General features: G+C 45.0%; 1 protein-coding gene across 1 annotated transcript in view; it reads right to left on the reverse strand.

Annotated features, from left to right (window-relative positions):
• Positions 1-16,996, reverse strand: part of ntsr1 (neurotensin receptor 1 (high affinity)) — a 54,858-nt gene that overhangs the window by 16,767 nt on the left and 21,095 nt on the right. The window contains exon 2 of the mRNA XM_079802221.1: positions 1,445-1,649. Within this exon, the coding sequence (XP_079658347.1) occupies positions 1,445-1,649 (205 nt within the window). The remainder of the gene's footprint in view (positions 1-1,444; positions 1,650-16,996) is intronic.

Genomic DNA, 16,996 nt, shown 5'->3' on the forward strand with positions numbered 1-16,996 from the left:
CATGATCGGAAAGGGTGAGGTTAGAAGGTGAACAACCTATAATTGTATGTGTAAACGATTGTTTAAAGTTAGGTCAATGTGAGAGAGCTTGCTTTTCAGTTGGGAAAACAAACTCTTAAAGGCGTGGATCCACAAGCAGTATTTCATAACGGATATAACTGAGCTTTTGAACATACTCGCACATGCAGAAATAAGAGGTGTTATTAATTTCATTTTAGTTGTTTTTTCATAGCATACTTTTTTCAATATAATTAAGCACACTTCTTTATCACAAGGGAAGGAAGTTATGACTATAATGCTATAACTTTAGCTTTTGTCTTTGTGTTCAAAATGCCTGCATTTTGTCATGAAACACTGCATTTCATGTCATGTAATTCCCTGAGTCCATTTAATTATTCAGGTTACATTTAGTGCCCTTAAGGCGCTTCTGGCAGAAATTCACATCAAACACTCTCTTATGAAGCAGAAAATTAGATGAACAGTAGGTTTTTACAAATTATTGTCTCCCCTATGGTGCTGAAAGCTGGTGTGAGAGCAGTCAAAAGTCTTTCACCGGTACACTGACCCTTTAATGGAGGCTGCAGTCAACTGGCAAAACAAACTAACTCTGGATTCTTCCCTAGAGTACATATCTCAACTGCATCTCTAATGGAAAAATGCATGTTCTTCCTGTTTATTATAAGTCCAAAGTGGCTTAAATGGCTTTGTAAATTAAGTTAAATTGAATAGCTGTGGGTGGCAGTACATATTTTTAGCTCCTGTCTATCAAATCATCCCTTTGTTAGACCAGCACAAAACATTTTCTAAATCAAAACAGGATGAAAATCAAAATGAAACATAATTTTCATTGCACAAATACAGTAAAATGAAAGAGTGTAGAGAAAATAGAGCTGTTTATAGAAGCAAGCATACAGAGTGTTTTCTGAGCTTTATAATAGGTGTTGTTTGTGATAAACATGCCTGTTCCTGTATTTTCTATCAGGATATAAATAAAACACTTTTCACTTTTCACTTTGAAGATTTTTTTTTTTTGCCACATTCATCCATAGAGATACATTGGGTTAAATGAGAGAACCAGACTCTTATTAACGTTCTGTTCATTGATCAATACTCAGTGGGATTCTGCACAACACTTGCCTTGATAATAAGATCTAACACACACACACATGCAAACCTATTCTCCTACAGAATAGAACCAGGGGGCAAGTGTTTGTTAAAGGTTCCTATAGCATCTCTGTAATCGGGGTAAATTGAAGCTGTAGCTCACAGTGAAGACTGGATTTGTGTGGACAGTGTTTGTGTGGATGTTTTGTGGTAGTCTGTGGAGGTTTCCAATCAAACGAAATGGCGGATTCCCACCAAATTAATACATAGGCTGAAAGTTGTAAATTGATTTATGTCTTTATATCGAACACTTGAAAAAAAAAAACATAATTGTACTTACGCAGCACCATGACTCCATGGCGCATTGATTGGGCACGGTTGGGTTCAACGGCGACACTAAGTGCATTGGTAGCATTGCCTCCGAGGATACAGATGCGATTGTCTTGGGCAGACTCCCGAAACATGCGCAGAAGCTGACTGGCTATGACTCCATTTAATGTGGAGATCAGTGCCATGGGAACCACAAAGGACAGGAACGCATTCACCTTGAGGAGTTATAGGGAACAAAGGAAAAAGAGGGAATAAGTAGGCAATGGGCTTTGACTTTTATGATGCTTCTTTGTTTGACGCAATGACAGTCACATTGTTTATGGAATGCCATTTTTTTGTGTTTATTTTAAGACGTGTAAACTCTGAGAACTGCACAATTCTCTCTCCATTTTACAGGACCTGCTAGGGAAATGTTTATGATAAAAGACTGGAAGTCAGTTGCATTGAATTTGAATTAAAAATTTGAATGTGTGTGACAAACATTTACATTTATGCATTTGGCAATGCTTTATCCAAAGCAGTACTGCAATTATTTTTGTTCAGTGCATTTTATCCTTTCAAGCATTTCCTAGGAGCCGAACCAAAGTATGTTGAATGGTAATGTTTTTTTTCTCTCTTTGTTATCAGTTATGTGTGCATAGTCATTTTCATTTTTATCATTCTTTCACCTGGATGAGAAAAGTTATTTTGATACCTCTTAACCGTGAGGTACCTCTTAAACTTACCCCAAAATGTATGCATCCACACACACACAGAGAGAGAGAGAGAGAGAGAGAGAGAGAGAGAGAGAGAGAGAGAGAATAATTATTACTTCAAGCCAAGGTATGTAGGGCTCTTAGGTTTTCTTGAACTTGTAACATTCCTATATCTGTCATTAAACTGGTCTTTTGTTCCTTTCCCTTTCCCTTTCCCTTTTTTTGTTTGCTGTTGGCAAAGCAAATTAATCTCATGTGATTTGACATCTGCACTGCATGACAATACAGAGATTAAGCCAAGACTATTGAAATACTGCTCAGCACTAATTTAAAAAGAACATAGTGTTGGTTTATGCAGTCACATTAAATTGGTGTTGAACAGTTGACTGGAGTTTAAGAGTCCAGCACCTTTCCTTCCAGACTGAGAAACATAAAAGAGATCAGAAGGAACATATCAAAAACCCACTGAAGGGAAAGAGGATGGGAATATTTAGAGTTTTTAATGAGGAAGGTCAGAGATGTTAAAACTGAACATGGAAAAAACCTTATTACTAAAAATACTTGTTACTGCAAGGTTGAACCAGAGCTATTAATTAAACCCAAACAGGACTAACAAGCACTTTTTTAAAAATCATTGCTTTAGGAGTTCACTGGTAAGAGGATTTGAGTTCTAACATAGTGTGTTGCAATGGAACAGAATATAATATTGATTATAATATTGATTAAATAATATTTTATTTATTTATTTATTTTGGCACCTGCCTGCATACCTAACAGACATACCTACATTTCAGGTGTGATTTCTATGTTGTTCACAGGACTGTGACGTGAAAGCCAAGTATGGTAACCCATACTCGGAATTTGTCCTCTGCATTTAACCCATCCAAGTTAGTGCACACACATCTGCAGCATAGAGTAGGCCTAATGAACACACACACACACACACACACACACACACACACACTGCAAATCATGGACACACACACCCAGTGGGCAGCCATTTTCTGTGGCGCCCAGGGAGCGATTGGGGGTTGGATCCCTTGATCAAGGGCACCTCATTCATGAGTACTGAGGGTGGAAGAGATCGCTGTTCATTCACTCCCCCACCTACATTTTCATGCTGGTATTGAGAATCGAACCCACAACCTACGGGTTCCAAGTATGACTCTAACCATTAGCCCACAACTGCCCCACAGAGGAAGGGAGTATTTAAAGTCTTTAACGAGGAAGGTCGGAGATGTTAAAACTATCTTGAAGCATACAAGATGAGACCAGTATAATGCAATTATAATGGCAATGGATAACATAACAGTTGTGACAACAGTTATGTCCACATACAAAGATGCCTACTGATATAGGCGAAACGCAGTACATGAAGAGTAGTATGACTGATTCATATGCTGCATCCTCATAATTTTTAAACTTATGTTAATTTTTTTAATTTATGTTCTAACACTCTGTGTGGCTTAAAGAACCTTAATGGGACAATTATTTATGTATTGTGTAACTGCAGGCTGTCTCACTAATAATGTTTCTAAGATCAGTACTCACACTGAGCAAAAATGAGAATGCAGAGAAGAAACCTTTGTGTGTTATGAAGACAGAAGCAAAATTTGGATTTTGGTTGGCATTATTTAACAAACCTATGGGTATATTGGCAAACAAATGTCATTTCTTTATTTATTCTTTGGCTGAGTATGCCAGACCCACCATAATTTATGTTTTGAAGAAGTTACTGTAATTATTTTAGAGAAGTTTCAAACATTTACAAGTCAAAAAATGTATCTATTATTCGGTCATGGCAAAAAGACAGTCACAAAAACGTCATGCTTTTATTCCTGTTTGATTTCCCAGGCATCATAGAGAGAATGTTATGCTGTGATTTCACAGACCGATTCTTTTAAACTCACCTGCAAAGACCCCATCTCCATGGGAACCATAGAAGCTATTTAAAAGATTTCAGCCATTTATTAAAGGGCCAATTGTGTTTTGAGACAATTCAAATTTATCTGAATGACAGAGTTGGTATAATGGAGTAACCTTGACCACATATTTGCATATGTGCAAAAGTGTCTCATAGAAGGATATTATATGCTTGTTGTTGTAATTCATGTTTAATTAATAATAAAATATGCCCTCATCATTGTTGACTGAAGTGGGTCTGCTCTGCATATGAATTCAAGCTGTGTCTAAGAATGCCCAAGAAAATGACATTCCAGTATTATTTCTCCATCAAAGCTTTCCAGCAGGTCCATCTCACTTAGGCAACAGTGCACATGCACTCTCGAATCAGCAAACAAATCATGTGGCAAATCAAATTCTGCTCAAGTGTCTGCTTGTCAAGGACCCTGTTCTCAGGTTCCTGCAGTCCTGCGTGGATTATCTACATCTTGACTGAAGATGTTCACTGTGTTTGTATTCTGTCTGGACACTGAAGCATGCAATAGAGCATGATCATCTTGCTTTTGTTTTTCAATAGAATTTAATCAATAGATTTCTAAGCTATACTCTATCTCACTCAACAAAGCCACTAATCCCAACAGGCAACATCAAACTGAAAACCCCACAAATGGAAATACAACAGTGAGAGAATGGAGAGGTTTGTATGAAACGCACGATGAACAGACTAATGGAGCAACATGCACAGTAGAGCATGTTAATAAAACACAGTTGTAGCACTGTGATAGTTTGGAGTTATTCAAATTAGCTCTTTGTGCCTTGTACACATTCGTTCAAGTCGAGCACTTCAATGTTTGATTTAACCAATAAATGACCCTTTGAGGCTCTAATGAGTTAATTAGCTAAATCTTGGGCCATGGTGTGTAGCTGCAACCTGCAAGTGTGGTACTTAAGGGTTATGAGCAATGCTAATTCACAGGGACGTCACTAGGATTGGAATACAGGAATACTTGCATTTGCAAAATCTTTGCACTCACATCTAGAGCTACACTGACGTCAACAACCAGTCAAGAAACCAAGATTTTAAGAAGTAAAACGTGACAGACATATCCTCTTCTTCCATTTCTACTCTGTTAAAGAGAAGTTACTGTAATGTTAGCTTTTAGACACAAAGCTGATTGGGGAATTTACTTAGGTCAGATTTTGCTCCTGATGAGTTACTATAAGCAATGACTTATATTGTCTGTCTGCTCATGTAAATGTATGAAAAGGTAATAGCATACTATATCTAATTCCTCTCTATATAAGATAAGTTGTCCACAGAATGCTATTTAATTACACAGAACCGCATGTATTCAACCCATTTTTTTTCAACCCTAAAATACAAATATACCGCTAAACATAAAATTGAGCTAAACCTATACAAATAACACAGCTGTGCAGTTTTCACACCCTATACTAAATTTACCCTATACAATAGCCTAATGAGATAACATTGTTTAATATTTGAATCACAGCTTATATAGTGTTTTGACATCGACAACCCAAGTGCATTTTACCTCAAACTTGCGACTAGTTAACTTTCTAAAATAGCAATCGCTTCTCGGGTCGACATTAACTCACTGACAAAATTATATTCTGAATAAAAAAAATTTTATACCACTTTTTAATGTGTGATTGTGTAAAGGTGTTCACGAGATACCAACCTTTCGCGAACTTGCTTTCAACGTCGAACACTCGTTCTCAAGAAGACGTCTCAGGTTACGAATGTAACCATTGTTCCCTGAGAACAGGGAACGAGACGCTGCGTCAGCTTCGACGCTACGGGGAACGCCTCCAGCGTGACTGGTGCCTGAAATCACATTGAATCACGTCAATCCTATTGACCGGCGACAGCCTATGATGTCATCAAGGTGCGACCAGGAAGTATATAAGGGAGCCTTGCCAACATGACAGTATCTACTCGTCTGAAGGGACTGTTTTCTTTTGGCAGGCAGGCCCTGCGGCATGGCAAAGTGACGCAGCGTCTCGTTCCCTGTTCTCAGGGAACAATGGTTACATTCGTAACCTGAGACGTTCCCTTTCGAAAGGGAACTCGCGCTGCGTCAGCTTCGACGCTACGGGGAACGATATACCCACGCCGCCATGCCGACGGGAGTGCATGCCCTCTGGCAGTGACAACTGTCAAGAAAAGCAAATCTTGCTGAAATGCCTGAACCACTCCCCTTCCGGTCACGTTAGGCTGTCAGTGACAGCGCTCCCTACGGTCAAAGCCCAAGCTTATCGCCTGAGAAGGAAACCTTCACACACATGAGTTCCCTCCCGGGCCTTGCTCGAAGGCCTGGAACCAACCCATTCGACTCAGAAGGGGTTCCTTTAAGGAAGCGTGGCAAGGGAACTACGAGGGAACCCTATGCCAGTCACTATTCAGGAGGTTCTCACCGAATGCCACCAGGGAGACCTGACCTGGTGACCCAGTCTGCTATGGAACACGTAATACGGTCAACCCTGTCTGTACAGTACAGAGCCTCTGGTACTCGCCTCCGAAGAGACATCCCGCTAGGGTGCTGCAAGAAAGGCAGTGTCACCGACTAGCCGGACCTCAGAGACGGGTTATCCCGGAGAGCAGCGCTCAGCGAAGTGCTATAAGACCCTTGCTAGCGAGGGGAGTCAAGCCGCTCAATCCTCGGATCTACCAAGCACTTACTTTAAAACGTGCTTAGGAGGCCAAAGGGCCTTACAGGCTGATACACCAGGGAGGCCCCGAGGGGCCTACAACCATAAATCAGCGCCAGGCAGCCGTAAGCTCATAGCAGACCCTCACTTGAGAGGAGCTCATAAGCGTGCCCGGTAGGAAACCATGCCGTAGGCAGACTATGAAGGTCCCGCTCCTGCATGGACCGCATAGCCGCAGTGACGTCTCGTCATCCTAGGGTAAGAACATCGCCTTCAGGAATCGCGAACGGCCAGAGACCGGCGCCTGATAGCGGGTGACCACTAGCTGTCAGCATAAGGCCAGTTATGTGTTCCCGCCTGGGGAACTCGTTCCCCAAGGAGGCCGGGAGGGGCCTCCACCTGGTAACATGTGTCGACTGCTCGCGCATCTAACAGGAGCGCTCGCCCTCAGGTAGGCCAAAAACGGGCCAAAGACCTGATCGCAGTCTCGCTAGCCCTCGAGGTAGCTGGGAAGACCAGGGACTCGCTTCACCAGGGAGGCCATGCGGGCCTACCAACTGCAAAGAAATCGGGCATTCCTCTGTCACAGCTTAGCTGGACGTGCTACTCATAGCACTTCATGCTCATCCACAGCGGCTGGGGACCGGGAGCTGGCTTCAGGGAGGTACCATGCCTACCATCTGATAGCAGAACGTGCTTTCCATTCATAGCACTTTACATCCACCACAGCGGGGAGCCGGCCTCTGCTCAGTGACTGGAACTGACCAGGAACCACGAGCCAGAGCGTGCCCTCAGAGGAGGCCACGTGGGCCTACTACTCCAAAGCGAATCCCCTCAGGGAAGCCCGTGCAGCTTGCCTGATAGCAGCCCATGCTACAATCCGTTACCGAAACTGGGGACCGGGGAACGATTCCAGGGAGGCGCAATGCCTCCACCTGGTAGCAGAAAATGCCGTCCATAGCGCTTCGCTAACCGTCTCACTTCCGCGCCTGAGAAACGGGGGCTCGTTTCAGGGAGGCAACAATGCCTACCAACTGATGGCAGAGCACGCCGCGCATAGCTCTTCATTCCGCTAGTCATCTCAGCGCCAGAGAATCGGGAGCTCGCTTTCAGGGAGGCAACCGTGCCTACCAACTGATAGCAGAACGTGCTACTGGTAGCACTTCACGCTCATTACCACAGCGACTGGGAACCGGGAGCTTGCCTTCAGGTAGGCTCAAATGCCTAACAACCTGATAGCAGAACGTGCTACTCGTAGCACTTCACACTCATTGCCACAGCGACCGGAAACCGGGAGCTTGCCCTCAGGGAGGCAACCGTGCCTACCAACTGATAGCAGGACATGCTACTCGTAGCATTCCACGCCCATGGTGCGCTCAATGCTCATTACCACAGCGACCGGGAACCGTGAGCTCGTCATCAGGGAGGCTACCGTGCCTACCACCTGATAGCAGAAAGTGCTACTCATAGCACTTCATGCTCACCGCCACAGTGGCTGGGAACCAGGAGTTTGCCTCCAGGGAGGTCACTCAGGGAGGCCGGATGAGGCCTACTACCTACTAGCACTCGTGCTAGCCATCCAGTGACTGGGGCCCAGGAACGCCATCCGCAGAGGAGGTCAAGTGGGCCTGCTTACCCCACAGCAGGCCCATAGGGAGGCCCAGTAGCGCCTACCACCTATTTAGCAGCTCGTACCAGCCGTCGAGGGACTTAATGCCTATGGTGCCCCCTCGGGGGAGACCAGGCGGTGCCTGCTGACCACAGCAGGCTCTCAGGGAGGCCAGACAGGGCCTAACTCCTGAGCGAAGGTAACCCAGACCGGGAGCCTACCCTTCAGGGAGCCCTGGCAGGACCTACCCCCCCGAATAGGGGGTCTGCAGATTCCAAGGATCCTGCCGTGACTTTCTAAGAAGGCTGGCTGCTGCTACCTGGGCTGACGGCAGCTGTCTGCTGCTGACGAAGGCCTGGAAATCCAGTTTAACACCTGGGGACTCATCCCCAGGGCCAATGACGGGTCACTGCTGACGTCGACACCAGTGGAGAAGAGCCTCCGAGGCCCACTCGTGGGCCATAGTGTCGGGACTTTCCTGCAAGGAGGCCGGTTAACGCCTACTACCTGTCTTGAAGTCCTACTGCCCAGACCGCCCAAGCTGGCCGCTCACAGCCAGCTGGCTCCTATGCCCACACCTCGGGCTGGCTCCATCCCAGAGGCAGCTAGGAACAACTGCTTCGCCGTGTCCTAGGGCCCCCAGGACGGCGCAGTCTCTCGGGCAGTGCCTACAAACATGGACCTAATCACATTGCCAACAGCAGTGTACTCAGCGGAAAGGCTTAAACAAAGACCCTCTAAAGCGAGGGGAGTACAACTTACGTCACCTGCATAGGGGCGGCTGCCTACTTTCCATGCAGCGGCCAACATAAGTGCGAGGGCGTCAGCCATTGGCAATGCTCGGGCCTCAGGGGAGCATCCGACCAGAACCGTACAGACAAAAGGATTATCCGATGTTCAGCTCGACCCGGGCCCTAAAGGAGGTGAAGCAGAGACATAAAGCAAGGGAACAATATCACAGAAATATGAAATCCACCGGCCGTACCATCCTCCAGGAAGAGGCCGGGGGCCGCCAGCAGATGGCGGCCACCAAGCTCCGAAAGGCGGACACTGCAGATAAAGTCTAATCGCAATACCGGCGAAAAGACGCTTAACTCCACCCCACAACCACTGGCGAAGTCACTGTCTCCTGCAACACCTCGTCTGCATTCCTTGTGACCCCAGAACGCAGAGAAAGGGGGCGGGCCTTGGCCGGATGACTCTGAAACAGAGGAGGCTGAAACAAGGATGCATAAACAACGCCATGTTCTTATATAAAAAGACAGGCCAGGGGCGAACAACTTCATTAAAAGGGAAGGCCCCCATCCTTGACAAAGCCTAGGCCAAGTGGTGCGACATAAGTCCGCACTAGATCCACTCAGGGCCCGGGAAAGAAATATTATCACCTCTAATATACACAATGAGGCCCCAAAAACCCTTTTCCCAAAGCCCCGCAGAGCTGGGCGCAGATCTCACTACAGCACGTGCGTTAGTGCATACCCGGTCTTCAGCTACTTCCCACTTTTACGCTAGGAAAAACACAGCTCGCCTCTTACACTACAAGCCATCGGGCAAGAGCGCGATTTAGTTACCCACATAGTGGGGGAAAACATAGCACGGAGAGACAGCAGACTCTACTAGCAGAAAGTGAGGTATTCACACACAACCACATAATGTTGCAAAGAAGATCGTTCTTAGCTTACTCACGGGGAGCTGCAGGCCCTGCGAAGATCCAGCGGCGATCCAAATTTCCCCAGAAAACCTCTCAGGCGAGCGAAGGTATAGGAGTTCTGAAAAACATAGTTTTGAAAATGTTTCACCCTCAGAGAGGGGGACTCACCAATCGCTCCCAGCGGTGCTTCCAGCCAGCCATAAGGCTAGTATCCGCCCGCCATCCTGAGGGGGGCGCTTTCACCAAACAAACCAGGCGAGCCGGCAGAATCTTACATTTTCTGCTCATCATAGGCCACCGGCCTGATGTAAAAGCGCCCGGGGGAAAAACCAGAGGAAGGGAAAAAAGGCAGCGTTCATCTCCGCGCTCCTCGGGGGGTGGAGTCTGCTGCCTGCGCTGGTTCCGGTTACCAGCCCCGGCTTCCTTCCTCTTCCTGTCGCGGGTGTCCCGCCTCCCCTGCGCCACAGTCCTCCGCGGCGGGGCGCTCGAGAGGCGACGCTGGCTCGCTTTTCCCGTCTCCAGCCCTCAGACTGGGACGGGCCGGGGACACCCGACTGCCTGGGCGCGGTCCCGGACCTCAGCGGAATGCATGTCCTGAATGCCGCCGAGCGCGCCCTCGCCTCTCCGAACTTTCCCACCACCGCCTCTACGGAGGTGCCGAAAAGTTCAGATGGCGAAACCGGGGCATCAGGGAGAAAGGATTTTTTCCTTCTCCCCGATGTCCAAACGGTTTAACCACAGATGTCTCTCCGTGGCCACCCTCGCCGCCATCGGCGCTATCTGTACGGTGGCCCGGAGAGTGAAAACCGCGGTCCGGCGCGACTCGACTACCGCCTCAGGGGGTCCCTCCCCCCTGATCGAGGTCCCTCAGCAGGTCCGCCTGATAAGCCTGCAACACAGCTGTGGTGTGCAAAGCCGCTGCAGCGCGACCCACTGACATGTACGCCCTACCATTCAGGCGTTTAGACCGGCAGGGTGGGAGCCACAGTGTCGCCGGCCGCCCAGAGGCGAGATAAACATAACATCTCGTCCACGGGCGGCATCGACACATACCCAGCCAGGCAGTCCCTCGACATCAGCGACATTTAGCTCGCCGATGTCGACAGATGCGGGGCTGAGTATGGTTTCTTCCATTCCCTCGAGATCTGCTGATGGAGATCTGGAAGGAATGGAAGACTCCCAGGAGTTGGGAGGTCATGGGCGGAGAAAAACCGGTCGTCCGAACTGTTTGGACGCTCAGCCTTTCTCTTCACGCGCCGCAAAGGCAGCTGCAGTCTACCCGCAGCGCGTTCCATGACTTCCAGCAACTCCCGTACATGGGACAGGATGGTAAGAAAAGCTTCAGCATTTTTAACTGACTCACCCATCCTCTGCTCGAGTGGAAGAGCAGCAGACGAGGAGGAGGAACATAAATCCAGCTCCTTCCTCCGAGGTCCGCCTCTCGCGATCTGGATCGTCCTCAAGAACCATAACTGTCTCCAAGCGACGAGCCAGATCCATCTGGGAAGCGCTTTTGGTATTTAGACGCCGCTCAGCCTCAGCTCGAGCGTGGCCGTTCCCAGATGCTGAAACCTCTCCCCTCGAGAAGAGGTCCCACCGAGAGCGGAGCGTTTCCAGAGGACAACGCTCACAAATACTTTCACAAGAGGTTCGCAAACCTCTCATGCATGCTCTTCTCCCAGACAGTAAATGCAAAGTGTGTGTGTATCCAAAGCGCAAGATACACATTCAAAACACACCTGCAGAAGTGGCGTTCTCAGCACACTTCATTGTTATCCTTCTTGTAGACGTTTCACGTGAAGACAGGCAAAACAGTCCCTGAAGACGAAAAGATACTGTCATGTTGGCAAGGCTCCCTTATATACTTCCTGGTCGCACCTTGATGACATCATAGGCTGTCGCCGGTCAATAGGATTGACGTGATTCAATGTGATTTCAGGCACCAGTCACGCTGGAGGCGTTCCCCGTAGCGTCGAAGCTGACGCAGCGCGAGTTCCCTTTCGAAAGGGAACGGCGGTGAGCACGGGCTGTGTGTGTGTGCGTGCGTGCGTGCGTGCGTGCGTGTGTGTGGGTGTGGGGCGCGCGTGAATGAGAGACGCAGGGAAAGGAGATGCAGCGGAACGTTATTTGCTCTATGAAAGACATTGATAAAGACAAAAACTTAGGACATTTAATCCATCATTTTATTTTAGCTAGTTTTGCCAAACACATTATAGATTTGGTTAGTTATCGTTTTTTTGTAATGCCTCGTTTTTATTTTTATTTCAGTTAACGACAACCCACCTAGTTTTCGTTTTTTCGTTCATTTTCGTTAACGATTATAACCTTGGTAACGGAGATGAATCCTCCAGGCAGTTTCTTGCAGGAGCGCTCCGGTCTGCAACGCTCTGAAAGCTGCCACAGTTCACCAACGAGACGCGATCATCTTAATAGCACAAAGACTCTTTGTACTTCTGTCCAAATACCGACTTTTCGGCTATTTTTTTGAAGCTGGATATATATAATTTGTTGCATCTAAATATGAATGAGGAGGATACGGTTATTGATAAATCAAATTGTTATTGTTGTTCTTATTATCATTTAGGGGGGCTTAGGAACATTTTGGGGTAGCTTCAGCCCCCCTAAAATAGGCCTAACGACGTCCCTGCTAATTCATATTTGTTCACTTCAAATAGCAGCAAATGTCCACTGTGTGTGCTAAAGCTGAGGCTTGAATAGTGAGGTTTCTATGGTTACTAACAGCACACTGTTTGCTTATTTGTCTCAGCCTTTTGTCTCTTATGCAATGTTCTTCTCATAATCTTAATTTTCTCTCTGTTCAAATATACTTAATGTCACAAATGAACCAGGGTTTCTGTATTTAAAACAGGGTGATTTGACATTAAAGTGACTGAAAACATTTATTCAGACACCAAAATTTTCTCACATTATCACAGTTGATTCGCTATAGTTTAGAAAATGTTAATAAAATATGACAAGGACTCAGAGTTAAACTGTGTCAGAACAAATTCATCTTGATAATGTCAGATAACTTAAAGGTATGTAATGGATTGCAATCAACCAATCAGCTGTCAGCTGTTAAACATAAGTACACAATTAGTTAATACCAATTTAGAGTGATGGTGGGTCTTCTTAGTGTGACACTTAGTTATTAGTGTGACACTTTCTCAGAACGAGTTTGTTGGGCAGAATTACGAGCTTGATGATATTAAGTTATTCCTCAGATCGACTAAAAATAAAAGAGGTGTGCCCGTGCAGGAATATCTGCAGATCTTTAGATCAGGAGAAGGCTTTCGACCAAGTTGAGCACACTTATTCGTGGAGTACTTTAACATCTTTTAGATGTTAATGTAGATATGATCAGGGTACTCTTTTGTGACGTTGAGAGTGCACTGAAAATGGTGGCTTATGTGCTCCATTCAAGGTTCTCAGAGGTATCAGACAAGGTTGTTCCTTGTCTGAAATGTTGTATTCTTTTTGCCATTGAGACATTGCTTCAACAAATAAGTAAATTATGTGGTTTGGTTTTACCAAAGTTGTGATAATAAAATATGTTTGACAGACAAAGTGATGTGCAGATTTTACTTAACCTAATTGAAGAATTTAGAGTGTTATCTTCTGCCAAGGTCAATTGGAAAAAAAAGTGATGCTTTATTGTTGGGACAATGGACTGATGGTAAACCTTTGCGTTCCTGATGGGTTGTGTTGGGGTAACAGGGGTATAAAATATTTAGGAGTTTATCTGGTGATGACAGTGTTTTAAAAGAAAAATTGGGAGGGGTGATGGAAAAAGTTAAAGGTTGCTTAGATAAATGGAAATGGCTATTACCGAATATGTCCTAAAGGGGGTGTAGTGGCATATCCTCACTTTGGCACAGATTGGCATGTGTAGACCCTCTGCCACAGTTTTTGGCCAAAATTCAGGCTGCTCTTGTGAACTTTTTTTTGGGACAAACTACACTGAGTGTTTTATACCTCCCCAAAGAAGAAGGTGGGCAAGGTTTGATTCACTTACAAAGTAGAATGGCTGCTGTTCGTTTACAGAATTTAAAAAGATTTTTTGATGGTTCAACAGACTTCCGCTGGCGTGCTGTTAGTTGTACCATTTTAAGTACTATTGGAGGATTTGGACTGGACAAATCCCTCTTTTTAATGGATGCAACCAAATTGGATTTATCAGAACTGCCTGCTTTTTATCAGAATCTTTTCAAGGTGTGGAGTTTTTTTCGTGTTCATAAGACTGAGAACTCATACTCTCTCCATTGGTTATTACAAGAACCATTGATACTTGGGGCCTGCTTGGACATTACCACTCACTGACATTTACCGGGGTTCAGTACCTCATTGCAGGAATCCAGAGTTTTCACTTTGGGACATTTATTGACTTTAACTGGGCCTCAATTTGTGAATGTGGAGGTAGTATCTAAACATTTATGAATAAAACAGTTTCTGATAAAACTTAAATCATGTTTTACAGTTGATGAAGACTACCTGTTAGTACTCCTGATATTCAGGATCCTTTTCCGTGTTTGGTTGTTCAACCTAATCTTGACGAGAGTATAGGCTTTTTGCTAAACTCTTGTGAATCTTTGTCCTTAGATTTCTTGTCAAGTGAAGGCAAAAAGCTGTATAGAGTCTGTGTTTTGGTTTTTAATAAGATGTTTGATAAAAACAACTGATACAACATGGCGTTCTGTGCTCAAACTGAGTAATATTCTCCATGGTGCCATTACTGTTAATTCCTTTATTTCGGTGTTGAATCCAGAAGTCAGTTCTGCATGCCCTTTTTGTCTTCAAAGAGAGACGTTTTTATCATGTTTTTATGCAGTGTGGGATTAGAACCTTTATTTATGAGGTTAAAAGAATTGTTTTGTAGGTTTAATGAAACTTTTTGTCACAGTTCTATGAGAGAGGACTCAAATGCAGGAATGAGTGATCAGGGGTTTATTGACAAACAGCTGACAAGACAAGAAATGGTGAGGAGGTGAACACAGTCCAAACAGTAGGCGGGTTAGGAGCAAAATCACAGGCAGGAAGAGCAGCCACTATAACTAGCTCCAGAAGGTGGTAGACTGGAGAGCAGTTCTGACAGAGCAGCATGAGACCAGAGGATACCAGGAATCCTAGGGCAATGCAGTCAGGTCTTATCAGGAAACTCACCAAGCTTGCAGCTAGGCAAGGAGAGCAAGCTGCCAGGGAAGCTCTACTTGCAGGACAGGAACTAGAGACACAGAAATCCAGACGAGACCGAAAGGCAGCACAAACACTTAGCAATACTAGCATAACAGCACGCATAGGTACAACGTATAACAAACCAGGAACACATGAGGGAAAGAACGCACTAAATAAAGGGAGCAGAAAACATGAGGAACAGGTGAATGCACTCAGACAAACAAGGATCAGTCACTGTTGGTCTCTTGTGGGTTAATTTCACCTATCTCTGCTAGGTTCCTGTGGTTCACCACAGACCTTAGTGGGAGTTAGATTAAGCACACACAGCGTTTTACATTGCGTCCCCCTAGCGTACTGCTACACAATACGAGAGTACTCTGGAAAGGGAACGACTCGGTTACTTTCGGTTCCCTGAGAGAAGGGAACGAGTATTGCGTAGCCTGCCGTGCTTGTGCTTTTGCTCAGAGGCATCGCTTCAGTCGATTTTCATTTGTGCTATTTAGGCTATTTAGGCGGGAGCTCAGGTAGTCACCTCATTAGTCCTCCCACTTAGCTGACTCGCCATAGGTTCCTGCAGTTGCCGCAGCACAGCCAATCAGCGCATAGGCACGCTCTGCTGTATCTGCTGTCCAGCTGCACTGCGTTTAACATGGATAAAATTATTAAGAATAAATTTTTTTGCTTCATATTCTCGAGGAAAGGATTTTTGACTAATATTCCACATTTTGTTTCAGTTTCACTGATTAAGAGATTTGGTATTGGTATTGCCTCACCACTGTTAAAACATGTAGTTTCTTTTATAAGATTTGTCTTCATGATCTTGAAAGACAGTGAAGAACTTGACTTGACTTTTAACATCAAGGTTGACAACTTTGAGTATGCTTTCTTTTCCACTATGGATATGATGAAATGCTTCGGCTGTGGTGGGGTAGGCCATCTAATTCGAGCTTGCCCTGAAAGGAATAAAGAGGATCATATGTTAGCTGATGAGCAAAATATGAGGGAGAATAATCTAAAAAGTCATGATGAGGAAAGGGTTGAGGCAGGGCCCTGTAATGCTCCCACTTTGAATGTGGAAAAATCTGACTGTTGTGGAAAACAATGGTAGTGTTTCTGAGGTGCAGGGTGTAGTTTCTGTTGCCACCGCACCAGTTGTGTCTTTACAGGAAAGTGGGTTGGAAGGTACTGGAAGGTACTTGGACCCATGTGCGTGATAGTGGCAAGATTGGAAAGATTTGACGTTTTTAAACACCATTACAATATCATAAGGAATTATCACATTGTACCTGGTAGGGGTGGTTAATCTGTCTGATTTCCCGATTCGATTCGATTACGATTATTGAAGTCCCGATTCGATTACAGTCGATTTTCGATTATTAACGATTCTCGATTAGCGATTATTGATTTTCCATTTCACAACAGTAAATGAAAATACACTACAAAGTGATTGCAGTATAAAAAAAAAGTCAGCTACTGAATTACTTAACTCTTTTATTGAGTAACAACAACTCAAAGCACTTGTCGTGTAGTGTCGTGTAGTTACACAGAAATGAATACATCACATTGTGTTGTGACTCATCAAGTTGAACTAAACAATAACAAATAACTGAAAGGCTTATTTCCTTGAGGAAGTAGATCAGAACCAACATACTGTAGAAATTGGATAATTTTCTTCTAGAAAGACAACGTGTTCAGGTGGAGGAAGACTGCAGGTTGCAGTCGAAACATGTCAAGGTAAAGAAGAAGTTTTTTCTCCAAACACCTTGTCTTTCTAGAAGAAATTTGTCCAATTTAATCATTAAGAAGACAAAATGAACATTTTTGAACAACTTACTGTAGCTTCAGCTTATATACTGTACT

This window comes from Gobio gobio (assembly GCF_949357685.1).
Source record: "Gobio gobio genome assembly, chromosome: 21".
In the NCBI taxonomy this organism is placed as follows: Eukaryota; Metazoa; Chordata; class Actinopteri; order Cypriniformes; family Gobionidae; genus Gobio; species Gobio gobio.